Here is a 17,161-nt window from a genome sequence, read left to right on the forward strand (position 1 = left end):
GGGTTTGTGACAGTATCAGAGTACTATCCTCTGCCATAAAGTGCAGCACAAATCTCTCCTGACAGTTTGTTACAATGTATCAGTCTGCAATGTGCAGGATGCCTAGCTCCCAGAACATTGTCTACACTGGATACAACTGCAACAAACCCTCAGCTGTCTTAGGTCAGGACAAATTTTTGGCCATTTTATTGTAGCCATTCACTGACAACAAGCAGAGGATCTTGGAAATGGTACAAAAAGCCCAAAGTCTAATGTAAAGTTCTACATCAGCTCGTACAGATAAGAACGCTGGAGGCGAGGATTCACACAAGAGGCTAAAAAAAACAAAAACGCAGAAAAAAATGGAATCAGGATGTAATGAATCCACCGCAGGATTTATCGTTTCTGTAGACCTTGCACCACATGTCACAGCGGGCAGGTAAAGCATGGAGGACTACACAGAGGTATCGGAGCTGTGGAGGAGAACCCCGAATTACGGCAGTCCTGGCAGAGAGCGTAAAACTAGAACTCCTACAGTGCACTCCGTGCCATGCTGGCAGCAATGCTCTAAGATCTGGGCGCAGACACGGCCTCGCCATCCCGCAGCCTCGCCATCCCGCAGAGACTCCATCCCGCAGCCTCTCCATCCCGCAGCCTCGCCATCCCGCAGCCTCGCCATCCTGCAGCCTCGCCATCCCGCAGCCTCGCCATCCCGCAGAGGTGCCATACCGCAGAAACGCCATCCCGCAGAGGCACCATCCCGCAGCCTCGCCATCCCGCAGCCTCGCCATCCCGCAGCCTCGCCACCCCGCAGGGACGCCATCCCGCAGAGACACCACCCTGCAGCCTCGCCATCCCGCAGAGACGCCACCCCGCAGCCTTGGCATCCCGCAGAGACGCCATCCCGCAGCCTCGCCACCCCGCAGAGACATCATCCCGCAGCCTCGCCATCCAGAGACACCACCTTGCAGCCTCGCCATCCTGCAGCCTCGCCACCCCGCAGAGACGCCATCCCTCAGCCTCGCCATCCCACAGAGACACCACCCTGCAGCCTCGCCATCCTGCAGCCTCGCCATCCCGCAGTCACACCATCCCGCAGCCTCGCCATCCCCGCAGAGACACCATCCCAAAGCCACGCCATCCCGCAGAGGCGCCATCCCGCAGAGATGCCATCCCGCAGAGACGCCATCCCGCAGCGACGCCATCCCGCAGCCTCGCCATCCCGCAGCCTTGCCAGCCCGCAGACGCCATCCTTCATCCTTGCCATCCCAAAGCCTCGCCACCCCGCAGCCTCGTCCCGCAGAGACGCCATCCTGCAGCCTCGCCACCCCGCAGCCTCGCCACCCCGCAGAGATGCCATCCTTCAGCCTTGCCATCCCAAAGCCTCGCCACCCCGCAGCCTCGTCATCCCGCAGAGACGCCATCCTGCAGCCTCACCATCCCGCAGCCTCACCATCCCGTAGAGACGCCATCCTGCAGCCTTGCCATCCCGCAGCCTCGCCATCCCGCAGAGACGCCATCCTGCAGCCTCGCCATCCCGCAGCCTCACCATCCCGCAGAGACGCCATCCTGCAGCCATGCCATCCCGCAGAGACGCCATCCTGCAGCCACGCCATCCCGCAGAGACGCCATCCTGCAGCCTCGCCATCCCGCAGCCTCACCATCCCGCAGAGACGCCATCCTGCAGCCTCACCATCCCGCAGAGACGCCATCCTGCAGCCTCGCCATCCCGCAGCCTCACCATCCCGCAGAGACGCCATCCTGCAGCCTCGCCATCCCGCAGCCTCACCATCCCGCAGAGACACCATCCTGCAGCCTCGCCATCCCGCAGCCTCACCATCCCGCAGCCTCGCCATCCCGCAGAGAAGCTGAGCGCAGATACCGCTCGGATTCGAGATTATCATGAGGGCGGCAGATCCCGGCCCTCACCCGGAAATCTGTGCTATAATGAATAGATGTCAGGGGTCCGGGTAATCACTGCACCTATATAACAGCTGCACCCTGGGGATGAACATTGCCCCCTCCAGAGAGAGCTCCGAGGAGCCCCCGTCAATGTCCCGTCCACCTGCACCCCAACACCCCCAACATGGGGCCACCAATTATTGCCCCCCACGTTCACCCAGAGGGCTGTACATTCAGACGTTCTGCTATTTTCTAATCTGTCCTGTGCCCCAACATCCCCCAATCGGCCAATCTCTGCTTGCTGTCAGTGGATAAAAACAGATACTTTATTTATTCCGTTTTTTGCCCTAAACTATAATCTATCACTGCTGCAGGCTTTTTTACACTTGTATGAAGTTTTCATAACTCCGCACAGATCTCCGCCCCTGTCCTTATTCTGTTAAAGTGTATCAGTGCAGGTGATATCAGCCGACATCGGAGAATGTGTAGATCGATACATTGTAACAATCGGGGGCATCAGGATCAGGTTAGACCTGGTTTATCTTCAGCGGGGATGTATGAAAATCCCAAGAATATTGGAACTGTTCTAAGACGACGGCGCTCTGTCCAGTGATGACCCCTAAGTCATGTGCAGCTTGATTTTGGAGAATGGGGGCCAAACGGACTCCCTCTGGGGTCTTCTCACAGAGATTGTTGGGGTATGTTTGCAGCATGTTATCACCTTCTCCTGGGTTTTTCCATTATATGAAGAGAGCAGTGGTGCCAGGCAGCCGCTTATCCCAATTATCCCAGTGAGCAGCTGCTGACAGGTCCTGTGCCCGCCCGTCGGGGGTGGGGGGGGGCTGCCCGTCGGGGGGGGGCTGCACGTTAATCCTAGACGAGATCCAGATCCCGGTGGGGCTATGCTTACACAGATACGTGACAGTAATGCGTCTGCGCTGCCAGGTTTATGTTCTGTGATGATTTGTGCAGAGCTGCAGACATTTTCCACCTCCTTTACCCCTGGAACCCGGGGATTAATCAGGAATTCCTGCTCTGTCCATTAAATCACCTCCTCCGATTATATATATATATATATATATATATATATATATATATATATATATATATGGTCTTCTCTCGGTGCGATAGATGTGGGCGGATTCACAGCGCAGATGACTGAGCGCACCCCTAAACTCTGCCCCATCACAGGGCCTGGCACAGGGAAAGGTGCCCAATAAAGTAGCTGCCGGGTCAGAAAAGATTGGGACACTTTACTCCCCGCGCGCTGTGGTGTCATCATATGGTTATGGCTGCTGTCACAGACTCACCTGACACATCTTACAGCTGAGGGTTTGTTACAAGTGCATCCAACCTAGACAACCCTCTGTAAGGGAAGATGCCTGAACCCCGGACTGATACATTGTAACTACCAGGACAGGAGAGGTATGTGAGCGCCTCCATCAGACCTGTAACAAACCCTCAGCTGTGAGAAGGTCAAGAGAAAGACAAGGATGTGCTCATTGACAGCAAGCAGAGGACTGACACAAAGAGGCCGATTCACCAAGGTGTTTACACGTAAAGCGCCATGAAATGTCGCCAAGTATTTGTGGAACTCAAAAGTTGTGCAAAAATGTGGGAACTTCTTGCACTTTTATGCCAGTCCTTGACAGCACCACAAAAGTGGGCAGAAATGGGGGACGGGCGCTGGACAAGCCCGCCTGGCAAATTCTGCAAAGTTTACGGCATCGTTCTTCTCCAGCCCCGGTGGAGGTAACCTCTCTGGTGGAGGCAGCAGTAAGGGGCATCTAATCAAGGGGGCGCCATGCATCCCATACTGAATTGTGCGGTGCCATCACGAAGACTAGTGCCCAACGCCAGTCTTATGGAATCGAGGCTAAAGTCTGGGAGGAAGTAGGAAAACCTTTCATTGTAGCTTCCCATCTGTGTGTATGGACAGTCACTCTCATCATTTCCCTCTTAGGCTACTTTCACACTAGCGTCGGTACGGGGCCGTCGCGCTGCGTCGGCCCGTCGTACCGACGCATACTGTGCAAGCGCCGCACAAAGGGGGCAGCGGATGCTGTTTTTCCACGCATCCGCTGCCCCATTGTGAGGTGCGGGGAGGAGGGGGCGGAGTTCCGGCCGCGCATGCGCGGTCGGAAATGGCGGACCGTCGGCACAAAAAACGCTACAAGTAACGTTTTTTGAGCCCGGCGGTCCACCACAACACGACGCCACCGTCGCACGACGCAATGCGTCGCTAATGTTAGTCTATGGGGAAAAAACGCATCCTGCAGACGACTTTGCAGGATGCGTTTTTTCGCCAAAACGACGCATTGCGACGTATGCAAAAAAACGCTAGTGTGAAAGTAGCCTTACCCGTTTGGCTGCTACGGGTACGAACTACTCACCTGTCACAGTCACCGTCGCTCTACAGGAGGACGATCCACAGCTGTTCTGCGCCACGCAGGTGTAGACGCCCCGATCTTCAGGTAGAGCATCCTGCACCGTCAGCTGCGCAATCTGGTCTTCATATGTGGAGCGGGCAAACTGGATGGGCTGATCTGAGGAGAACCAAAGTGATCAGCGCAAAAGATCAATCATCGAAGTACAACAGGAATCATCACAACCTCAAAAAAGCCAAAAAAAGAAAATGTGAAATTCTGCAGATGGAAAATTAGAGTCTGTGATGCCCCCACGTGGTCAAGAGTGGAACTGCAGAAGAAGAAGAAGAGAAAGGAGAAAGTCTGAGAGCAATTACTTCTGAAATGAAAGAAGAAAATTATATTCTAAGGATCCTCCACAGCCTAAGTGCACCTGATCACAGCAACCGGGTCACACAACGGGGAAGGAGCTGCCACGTCACAAACAATAAGATCCTAGACTGGACTACAATACAGACTGCTCAAAACAAGACAACATAAGTATTATGTACTGATCCTGAGATACATCCTGTATTATGCTACAGAGCTGCGCTCACTATTCTGCTGGTGCAGTCACTGTGTACATACATTACATTACTGATCCTGAGTTACCTCCTGTATTATACTCCAGAGCTGCACTCACTATTCTGCTGGTGCAGTCACTGTGTACATACATTACATTACTGATCCTGAGTTACCTCCTGTATTATACTCCAGAGCTGCACTCACTATTCTGCTGGTGCAGTCACTGTGTACATACATTACATTACTGATCCCGAGTTACCTCCTGTATTATACCCCAGAGCTGCACTCACTATTCTGCTGGTGCAGTCACTGTGTACATACATTACATTACTGATCCTGAGTTACCTCCTGTATTATACTCCAGAGCTGCACTCACTATTCTGCTGGTGCAGTCACTGTGTACATACATTACATTACTGATCCTGAGTTACCTCCTGTATTATACCCCAGAGCTGCACTCACTATTCTGCTGGTGCAGTCACTGTGTACATACATTACATTACTGATCCTGAGTTACCTCCTGTATTATACTCCAGAGCTGCACTCACTATTCTGCTGGTGCAGTCACTGTGTACATACATTACATTACTGATCCTGAGTTACCTCCTGTATTATACTCCAGAGCTGCACTCACTATTCTGCTGGTGCACTCACTGTGTACATACATTACATTACTGATCCTGAGTTACGTCCAGTATTATACCCCAGAGCTGCACTCACTATTCTGCTGGTGCAGTCACTGTGTACATACATTACATTACTGACCTGAGTTACCTCCTGTATTATAGTCCAGAGCTGCACTCACTATTCTGCTGGTGCAGTCACTGTGTACATACATTACATTACTGATCCTGAGTTACCTCCTGTATTATAGTCCAGAGCTGCACTCACTATTCTGCTGGTGCAGTCACTGTGTACATACATTACATTACTGATCCTGAGTTACATCCTGTATTATACCCCAGAGCTGCACTCACTATTCTGCTGGTGCAGTCACTGTGTACATACATTACATTACTGATCCTGAGTTACCTCCTGTATTATACCCCAGAGCTGCACTCACTATTCTGCTGGTGCAGTCACTGTGTACATACATTACATTACTGATCCTGAGTTACCTCCTGTATTATACCCCAGAGCTGCACTCACTATTCTGCTGGTGCAGTCACTGTGTACATACATTACATTACTGATCCTGAGTTACCTCCTGTATTATACTCCAGAGCTGCACTCACTATTCTGCTGGTGCAGTCACTGTGTACATACATTACATTACTGATCCTGAGTTACCTCCTGTATTATACCCAGAGCTGCACTCACTATTCTGCTGGTGCAGTCACTGTGTACATTGTTGTGAATTTGGTTTCTGGGCTCCCCCGGTGGTCACTGGTGGTACTGAACTTGTGTGCTTCATCGCCTCTGTTCACCTGTTTCCATCAGGATGTGGGAGTTGTCTATTTAGCCTTGCTCCTCAGTCATTTCTATGCCGGCCAACAATGTTACCAGAAGCCTTTCTGTTGCATGTTCCTGCTCCTAGACTACTATCAGCTAAGTTGGACTTGTAGTCCTAGTTTGTTTTGCATTTTTGTTCCAGTTCTCTGTGTTTGAATATTTCTTAGGCTGGAAGCTCTTGTGAGCTGAAATTGCCACTCTGGTGTCATGAGTTGATATTAGAGTCTTAAAGTAATTTCAGGATGGTGTTTTGAAAGGGTTTTCAGCTGACTGTGTAGTTCCCTTTTCTGTCTTCCTACTATCTAGTAAGCGGACCTCAATTTGCTAAACCTATCTTCATACTTTGTATGTCAATTTCCTCTAAAATCACCGACATTATATGTGGGGGCTACTGTCTGCCTTTTGGGGAAAATCTCTCTCGAGGTTAGCCAGGTCTGTATTTTTCCTCTGCTAGGGTCAGTCAGTTCTCCGGCTGGCGCTGGGCGTCTAGGGATAAAACGTAGGCACGCTACCCGGCCACTGTTAGTTGTGCGGTAGGTTTAGCTCACAGTCAGCTCGAGTTCCCATCTTCCAAGAGCTAGTCCTTTTGTATGCTTTACTACGCTCTCTTGCCATTGAGAACCATGACAGTTTGGCCGGCCAAGGGTTAAAATAATTGGCAGAAGAAAGGAGAGAAAAGAAGTCTGCAGAGAATTTTTTTTTTTTTTTTTTTCCCTGAGTTTGCTCATTAGTTGATTCACTAGCATCTCTGCTTACTGCAGCCTTCGTCTCTCTCTCCTTCTAATCCTTGAATGGTTCTGATTTCACCTGATGAAAATGGATCCTCAGAGTTTAGCTACAGGTTTGAATAATCTCGCTATGAAGGTTCAAAGTTTACAGGATTTTGTAATTCATGTCCTATATCTGAACCTAGAGTACCTTTGCCTGAATTTTTCTCCGGGGATAGATCTCGCTTCCAGAATTTCAAACACAATTGTAAATTATTTTTGTCTCTGAGATCTCGCTCCGCTGGAGATCCTGCACAGCAGGTCAGGATTGTAATTTCCTTGCTCCGGGGCGACCCTCAGGATTGGGCATTTGCTTTGGCACCAGGGGATCCTGCGTTGCTCAATGTGGATGCGTTTTTCCTGGCTTTGGGGTTGCTTTATGAGGAACCTCATTTAGAGATTCAGGCTGAAAAAGCCTTGATGGCCCTGTCTCAAGGGCAAGATGAGGCTGAAATATACTGCCAAAAATTTCGTAAGTGGTCTGTGCTTACTCAGTGGAATGAGTGCGCCCTGGCGGCGAATTTCAGAGAGGGTCTCTCTGATGCCATTAAAGATGTTATGGTGGAGTTCCCTGTGCCTGCAGGTCTGAATGAGTCCATGACAATGGCTATTCAGATTGATCGGCGTTTGCGGGAGCGCAAACCTGTGCACCATTTGGCGGTGTCTACTGAGAAGGCGCCAGAGATTATGCAATGTGATAGAATTCTGTCTAGAAGCGAACGACAGAATTTTAGGCGAAAAAATGGGTTATGCTTCTATTGTGGTGATTCAACTCATGTTATATCAGCATGCTCTAAACGTACTAAGAAGGTTGATAAGTCTGTTTCAATTGGTACTTTACAGTCCAAGTTTATTCTATCTGTGACCCTGATTTGCTCTTTATCGTCTATTACCGCGGACGCCTATGTCGACTCTGGCGCCGCTTTGAGTCTTATGGATTGGTCCTTTGCCAAACGCTGTGGGTTTAATTTAGAGCCTCTGGAAGTTCCTATACCTCTGAAGGGTATTGACTCCACGCCATTGGCTAGTAATAAACCACAATACTGGACACAAGTAAATATGCGTATTAATCCGGATCACCAGGAGATTATTCGCTTCCTTGTGTTGTATAATCTACATGATGTTTTGGTGCTCGGATTGCCATGGCTGCAATCTCATAACCCAGTCCTCGACTGGAAAGCAATGTCTGTGTTAAGCTGGGGATGTCAGGGGACTCATGGGGACGTACCTTTGGTTTCCATTTCGTCATCTATTCCCTCTGAGATTCCGGAATTTTTATCTGATTATCGTGACGTTTTTGAGGAGCCTAAACTTGGTTCACTACCTCCGCACAGAGATTGCGATTGTACAATAGATCTGATTCCGGGCAGTAAGTTTCCAAAGGGTCGTTTATTTAATCTATCTGTGCCTGAACATGCTGCTATGCGGGAATATATTAAGGAGTCCTTGGAAAAGGGACATATTCGTCCTTCGTCATCTCCCTTAGGAGCCGATTTTTTCTTTGTATCTAAAAAAGATGGCTCTTTGAGGCCGTGTATTGATTATCGGCTTTTGAATAAAATCACGGTTAAATATCAGTATCCTCTGCCACTGCTTACTGATTTGTTTGCTCGAATAAAGGGGGCCAAGTGGTTCTCTAAGATTGATCTTCGTGGGGCGTATAATTTAGTGCGAATTAAGCAGGGGGATGAGTGGAAAACCGCATTTAATACGCCTGAGGGCCATTTTGAGTATTTAGTAATGCCTTTTGGTCTTTCAAATGCCCCTTCAGTCTTTTATGCATGACATTTTCCGTGAATATTTGGATAAATTTATGATTGTGTATCTGGATGATATTTTGATTTTTTCGGACGACTGGGACTCTCATGTCTAACAGGTCAGGAGGGTTTTTCAGGTTTTGCGCTCTAATTCCTTGTGTGTAAAGGGTTCTAAGTGCGTTTTTGGGGTTCAAAAGATTTCGTTTTTGGGGTACATTTTTTCCCCCTCTTCCATTGAGATGGACCCTGTCAAGGTTCAGGCTATTTGTGATTGGACGCAGCCCTCTTCTCTTAAGAGCCTTCAGAAGTTTTTGGGCTTTGTTAATTTTTATCGTCGATTTATAACTGGTTTTTCTGATGTTGCTAAACCGTTGACTGATTTGACTAAGAAGGGTGCTGATGTTGCTGATTGGTCCCCTGCTGCTGTGGAGGCCTTTCGGGAGCTTAAGCGCCGCTTTTCTTCCGCCCCTGTATTGCGTCAGCCTGATGTTACTCTTCCTTTTCAGGTTGAGGTCGACGCTTCAGAAATCGGAGCTGGGGCGGTTTTGTCGCAGAAAAGTTCCGACTGCTCCGTGATGAGACCTTGCGCGTTCTTTTCTCGTAAATTTTCGCCCGCTGAGCGAAATTATGATATTGGTAATCGGGAGCTCTTGGCTATGAAGTGGGCTTTTGAGGAGTGGCGTCATTGGCTTGAGGGGGCTAGACATCAGGTGGTGGTATTGACCGACCACAAGAATTTGATTTATCTTGAGTCTGCCAGGCGCCTGAATCCTAGACAGGCGCGCTGGTCGTTATTTTTCTCTCGGTTTAATTTTGTGGTTTCTTACCTACCGGGTTCTAAAAATGTGAAGGCGGATGCCCTTTCTAGGAGTTTTGAGCCTGATTCCCCTGGTAATTCTGAACCTACAGGTATCCTTAAGGATGGAGTGATATTATCTGCTGTTTCCCCAGACTTGCGACGGGTCTTGCAGGAGTTTCAGGCGGATAGACCTGATCGTTGCCCGCCTGGTAGAATGTTTGTTCCTGATGATTGGACCAGTAGAGTCATCTCGGAGGTCCATTCTTCTGCGTTAGCTGGTCATCCTGGAATCTTTGGTACCAGGGATTTGGTGGCTAGGTCCTTCTGGTGGCCTTCCCTGTCGCGAGATGTGCGAGGTTTTGTGCAGTCTTGTGATGTTTGTGCTCGGGCCAAGCCTTGTTGTTCTCGGGCTAGTGGATTGTTGTTATCTTTGCCTATTCCGAAGAGGCCTTGGACTCACATCTCCATGGATTTTATTTCTGATCTCCCTGTTTCTCAGAAGATGTCTGTCATCTGGGTGGTGTGTGACCGTTTCTCTAAGATGGTCCATTTGGTCCCCTTGCCTAAATTGCCTTCCTCATCCGAGCTGGTTCCTCTGTTTTTTCAAAATGTGGTTCGCTTGCATGGTATTCCGGAGAATATCGTGTCTGACAGGGGAACCCAATTCGTGTCTAGATTTTGGCGAGCATTCTGTGCTAGGATGGGCATTGATTTGTCTTTTTCGTCTGCTTTCCATCCTCAGACTAATGGCCAGACCGAGCGAACTAATCAGACCTTGGAGACTTATTTGAGGTGTTTTGTGTCTGCGGATCAGGATGATTGGGTTGCCTTTTTGCCCTTGGCGGAGTTTGCCCTCAATAATCGGGCTAGTTCTGCCACCTTGGTTTCTCCTTTCTTCTGTAATTCGGGGTTTCATCCTCGTTTCTCTTCCGGTCAGGTGGAGTCTTCGGATTGTCCTGGAGTGGATGCTGTGGTGGAGAGGTTGCATCAGATTTGGGGGCATGTGGTGGACAATTTGAAGTTGTCCCAGGAGAAGACTCAGCATTTTGCCAACCGCCGGCGTCGGGTTGGTCCTCGTCTTTGTGTTGGGGACTTGGTGTGGTTGTCTTCTCGTTTTGTCCCTATGAAGGTTTCTTCTCCTAAGTTTAAGCCTCGGTTCATCGGCCCGTACAAGATATTGGAGATTCTTAACCTGTGTCCTTTCGTTTGGACCTCCCTGCATCTTTTTCTATTCATAATGTCTTCCATCGGTCATTGTTGCGCAGGTATGAGGTACCGGTTGTGCCTTCCGTTGAGCCTCCTGCTCCGGTGTTGGTTGAGGGTGAGTTGGAGTACGTTGTCGAGAAGATCTTGGACTCCCGTGTTTCCAGACGGAGACTTCAGTATCTGGTCAAGTGGAAGGGCTACGGTCAGGAGGGTAATTCTTGGGTGACAGCCTCTGATGTTCATGCCTCCGATTTGGTCCGTGCCTTTCATAGGGCTCATCCTGATCGCCCTGGTGGTTCTGGTGAGGGTTCGGTGCCCCCTCCTTGAGGGGGGGGGGTACTGTTGTGAATTTGGTTTCTGGGCTCCCCCGGTGGTCACTGGTGGTACTGAACTTGTGTGCTTCATCGCCTCTGTTCACCTGTTTCCATCAGGATGTGGGAGTTGTCTATTTAGCCTTGCTCCTCAGTCATTTCTATGCCGGCCAACAATGTTACCAGAAGCCTTTCTGTTGCATGTTCCTGCTCCTAGACTACTATCAGCTAAGTTGGACTTGTAGTCCTAGTTTGTTTTGCATTTTTGTTCCAGTTCTCTGTGTTTGAATATTTCTGAGGCTGGAAGCTCTTGTGAGCTGAAATTGCCACTCTGGTGTCATGAGTTGATATTAGAGTCTTAAAGTAATTTCAGGATGGTGTTTTGAAAGGGTTTTCAGCTGACTGTGTAGTTCCCTTTTCTGTCTTCCTACTATCTAGTAAGCGGACCTCAATTTGCTAAACCTATCTTCATACTTTGTATGTCAATTTCCTCTAAAATCACCGACATTATATGTGGGGGCTACTGTCTGCCTTTTGGGGAAAATCTCTCTCGAGGTTAGCCAGGTCTGTATTTTCCTCTGCTAGGGTCAGTCAGTTCTCCGGCTGGCGCTGGGCGTCTAGGGATAAAACGTAGGCACGCTACCCGGCCACTGTTAGTTGTGCGGTAGGTTTAGCTCACAGTCAGCTCGAGTTCCCATCTTCCAAGAGCTAGTCCTTTTGTATGCTTTACTACGGTCTCTTGCCATTGAGAACCATGACAGTACATACATTACATTACTGATCCTGAGTTACCTCCTGTATTATACTCCAGAGCTGCACTCACTATTCTGCTGGTGCACTCACTGTGTACATACATTACATTACTGATCCTGAGTTACCTCCTGTATTATACTCCAGAGCTGCACTCACTATTCTGCTGGTGCAGTCACTGTGTACATACATTACATTACTGATCCTGAGTTACGTCCGGTATTATACCCCAGAGCTGCACTCACTATTCTGCTGGTGCAGTCACTGTGTACATACATTACATTACTGATCCTGAGTTACCTCCTGTATTATAGTCCAGAGCTGCACTCACTATTCTGCTGGTGCAGTCACTGTGTACATACATTACATTACTGATACTGAGTTACCTCCTGTATTATACCCCAGAGCTGCACTCACTATTCTGCTGGTGCAGTCACTGTGTACATACATTACATTACTGATCCTGAGTTACATCCTGTATTATAGTCCAGAGCTGCACTCACTATTCTGCTGGTGCAGTCACTGTGTACATACATTACATTACTGATCCTGAGTTACCTCCTGTATTATAGTCCAGAGCTGCACTCACTATTCTGCTGGTGCAGTCACTGTGTACATACATTACATTACTGATACTGAGTTACCTCCTGTATTATACCCCAGAGCTGCACTCACTATTCTGCTGGTGCAGTCACTGTGTACATACATTACATTACTGATCCTGAGTTACATCCTGTATTATACTCCAGAGCTGCACTCACTATTCTGCTGGTTGGCGGTGGACTCACACAGGGGTGCAGAACATTTGCACATATGGGGGTGACTTTTACCATTTAATAGCCAGGAGATTTCGGGCTGCGGATCCCCGTGCACGGTGCAGCTCAGGACCAGGTCCTGTCCTTCTGTTACGATGCGGCTCTTTAAAACTTTAACAAAGCGCGGAGCGAACTGCGGAGCTTCAAAGCCTGAAATTACCAAAGACGAGAAGTGACGAGAGGGCGACAGGATCCTGCAGATCTCCTGAAACAATATGTCTGTGAATTCAATGAATGTTAATCAGTCTACTCATTGCATCTAATTGGCTGAGAGAGGTCACCTGACTGCGTCCCGGAATGTTGTTAGTAATCGGACACGGTCACTTGGTTTATATTTTGATTTTCGCACACGGTTTCTGCGGCCGCCATCTTTCCTGTCGTGCCGGGAACAGCCACACATCACCTATATATAAGGACACCACACACAGCACCTGTACATAAAGACACCGCACACAGCGCCTGTACATAGACACCGCACACAGCGCCTGTACATAGACACCGCACACAGCACCTGTACATAAAGACACCGCACACAGCACCTGTACATAAAGACACCACACACAGCACCTGTACATAAAGACACCGCACACAGCGCCTGTACATAGACACCGCACACAGCACCTGTACATAAAGACACCACACACAGCACCTGTACATAAAGACACCGCACACAGCGCCTGTACATAAAGACACCGCACACAGCGCCTGTACATAAAGACACCGCACACAGCACCTGTACATAAAGACACCGCACACAGCACCTGTACATAAAGACACCGCACACAGCACCTGTACATAAAGACACCACACACAGCGCCTGTACATAAAGACACCACACACAGCACCTGTACATAAAGACACCGCACACAGCGCCTGTACATAAAGACACCGCACACAGCGCCTGTACATAAAGACACCGCACACAGCGCCTGTACATAAAGACACCGCACACAGCACCTGTACATAAAGACACCGCACACAGCGCCTGTACATAAAGACACCACACACAGCACCTGTACATAAAGACACCACACACAGCACCTGTACATAAAGACACCGCACACAGCGCCTGTACATAAAGACACCGCACACAGCGCCTGTACATAAAGACACCGCACACAGCGCCTGTACATAGACACCGCACACAGCACCTGTACATAAAGACACCACACACAGCACCTGTACATAAAGACACCGCACACAGCGCCTGTACATAAAGACACCGCACACAGCACCTGTACATAAAGACACCACACACAGCACCTGTACATAAAGACACCGCACACAGCGCCTGTACATAAAGACACCGCACACAGCGCCTGTACATAAAGACACCGCACACAGCACCTGTACATAAAGACACCGCACACAGCGCCTGTACATAAAGACACCACACACAGCACCTGTACATAAAGACACCACACACAGCGCCTGTACATAAAGACACCGCACACAGCGCCTGTACATAAAGACACCGCACACAGCACCTGTACATAAAGACACCGCACACAGCGCCTGTACATAAAGACACCGCACACAGCGCCTGTACATAAAGACACCACACACAGCACCTGTACATAAAGACACCACACACAGCACCTGTACATAAAGACACCGCACACAGCGCCTGTACATAAAGACACCGCACACAGCGCCTGTACATAAAGACACCGCACACAGCGCCTGTACATAAAGACACCACACACAGCAACTGTACATAAAGACACCGCACACAGCACCTGTACATAAAGACACCGCACACAGCACCTGTACATAAAGACACCGCACACAGCACCTGTACATAAAGACACCGCACACAGCGCCTGTACATAAAGACACCGCACACAGCGCCTGTACATAAAGACACCGCACACAGCGCCTGTACATAGACACCGCACACAGCACCTGTACATAGACACCACACACAGCACCTGTACATAAAGACACCACACACAGCACCTGTACATAAAGACACCGCACACAGCACCTGTACATAAAGACACCGCACACAGCACCTGTACATAGACACCGCACACAGCACCTGTATATAAAGACACCACACACAGCACCTGTATATAAAGACACCGCACACAGCGCCTGTACATAGACACCGCACACAGCACCTGTACATAAAGACACCGCACACAGCGCCTGTACATAAAGACACCGCACAGCACCTGTACATAAAGACACCGCACACAGCACCTGTACATAAAGACACCGCACACAGCACCTGTACATAAAGACACCACACACAGCACCTGTACATAAAGACACCGCACACAGCGCCTGTACATAAAGACACCACACACAGCACCTGTACATAAAGACACCACACACAGCACCTGTACATAAAGACACCGCACACAGCACCTGTACATAAAGACACCGCACACAGCGCCTGTACATAAAGACACCGCACACAGCGCCTGTACATAAAGACACCACACACAGCACCTGTACATAAAGACACCGCACACAGCACCTGTACATAAAGACACCGCACACAGCACCTGTACATAAAGACACCGCACACAGCGCCTGTACATAAAGACACCGCACACAGCACCTGTACATAAAGACACCACACACAGCACCTGTACATAAAGACACCGCACACAGCGCCTGTACATAAAGACACCGCACACAGCGCCTGTACATAAAGACACCACACACAGCACCTGTACATAAAGACACCGCACACAGCACCTGTACATAAAGACACCGCACACAGCGCCTGTACATAAAGACACCGCACACAGCGCCTGTACATAAAGACACCGCACACAGCGCCTGTACATAGACACCGCACACAGCGCCTGTACATAAAGACACCGCACACAGCACCTGTACATAAAGACACCGCACACAGCGCCTGTACATAAAGACACCGCACACAGCGCCTGTACATAAAGACACCACACACAGCACCTGTACATAAAGACACCGCACACAGCACCTGTACATAGACACCGCACACAGCGCCTGTACATAAAGACACCACACACAGCGCCTGTACATAAAGACACCGCACACAGCACCTGTACATAAAGACACCACACACAGCACCTGTACATAAAGACACCGCACACAGCGTCTGTACATAAAGACACCGCACACAGCGCCTGTACATAAAGACACCACACACAGCGCCTGTACATAGACACCGCACACAGCACCTGTACATAAAGACACCGCACACAGCGCCTGTACATAAAGACACCGCACACAGCGCCTGTACATAAAGACACCGCACACAGCACCTGTACATAAAGACACCACACACAGCACCTGTACATAGACACCGCACACAGCACCTGTACATAAAGACACCGCACACAGCACCTGTACATAGACACCGCACACAGCGCCTGTACATAAAGACACCACACACAGCACCTGTACATAGACACCGCACACAGCACCTGTACATAGACACCACACACAGCACCTGTACATAAAGACACCGCACACAGCACCTGTACATAAAGACGCCGCACACAGCGCCTGTACATAAAGACACCGCACACAGCACCTGTACATAGACACCGCACACAGCGCCTGTACATAAAGACACCACACACAGCACCTGTACATAGACACCGCACACAGCACCTGTACATAGACACCACACACAGCACCTGTACATAAAGACACCGCACACAGCACCTGTACATAAAGACGCCGCACACAGCGCCTGTACATAAAGACACCGCACACAGCGCCTGTACATAAAGACACCGCACACAGCACCTGTACATAGACACCGCACACAGCACCTGTACATAAAGACACCGCACACAGCGCCTGTACATAAAGACACCGCACACAGCACCTGTACATAAAGACACCGCACACAGCGCCTGTACATAAAGACACCGCACACAGCGCCTGTACATAAAGACACCACACACAGCGCCTGTACATAAAGACACCACACACAGCACCTGTACATAAAGACACCACACACAGCACCTGTACATAAAGACGCCACACACAGCGCCTGTACATAAAGACACCACACACAGCGCCTGTACATAAAGACACCGCACACAGCACCTGTACATAAAGACACCGCACACAGCACCTGTACATAAAGACACCACACACAGCACCTGTACATAGACACCGCACACAGCACCTGTACATAAAGACACCGCACACAGCACCTGTACATAAAGACACCGCACACAGCGCCTGTACATAAAGACACCGCACACAGCGCCTGTACATAAAGACACCGCACAGCACCTGTACATAAAGACGCCGCACACAGCACCTGTACATAAAGACACCGCACACAGCGCCTGTACATAAAGACACCGCACACAGCGCCTGTACATAAAGACACCGCACACAGCACCTGTACATAAAGACACCGCACACAGCACCTGTACATAAAGACACCGCACACAGCGCCTGTACATAAAGACACCGCACACAGCGCCTGTACATAAAGACACCACACAGCACCTGTACATAAAGACACCGCA

The 17,161-nt window shown here is 49.5% G+C and overlaps 1 protein-coding gene across 4 annotated transcripts in view; it reads right to left on the reverse strand.

Annotated features, from left to right (window-relative positions):
* Positions 1-17,161, reverse strand: part of MYLK (myosin light chain kinase) — a 349,601-nt gene that overhangs the window by 197,806 nt on the left and 134,634 nt on the right. For all 4 annotated transcript variants that reach the window (XM_077273316.1, XM_077273314.1, XM_077273317.1 and 1 more), the window contains exons 10-11: positions 12,684-12,818; positions 4,275-4,427 (exon numbers count right to left, since the gene is read on the reverse strand). In XM_077273316.1, the coding sequence (XP_077129431.1) occupies positions 4,275-4,427; positions 12,684-12,818 (288 nt within the window). The remainder of the gene's footprint in view (positions 1-4,274; positions 4,428-12,683; positions 12,819-17,161) is intronic.

Source organism: Ranitomeya variabilis, chromosome 7 (genome assembly GCF_051348905.1).
Source record: "Ranitomeya variabilis isolate aRanVar5 chromosome 7, aRanVar5.hap1, whole genome shotgun sequence".
In the NCBI taxonomy this organism is placed as follows: Eukaryota; Metazoa; Chordata; class Amphibia; order Anura; family Dendrobatidae; genus Ranitomeya; species Ranitomeya variabilis.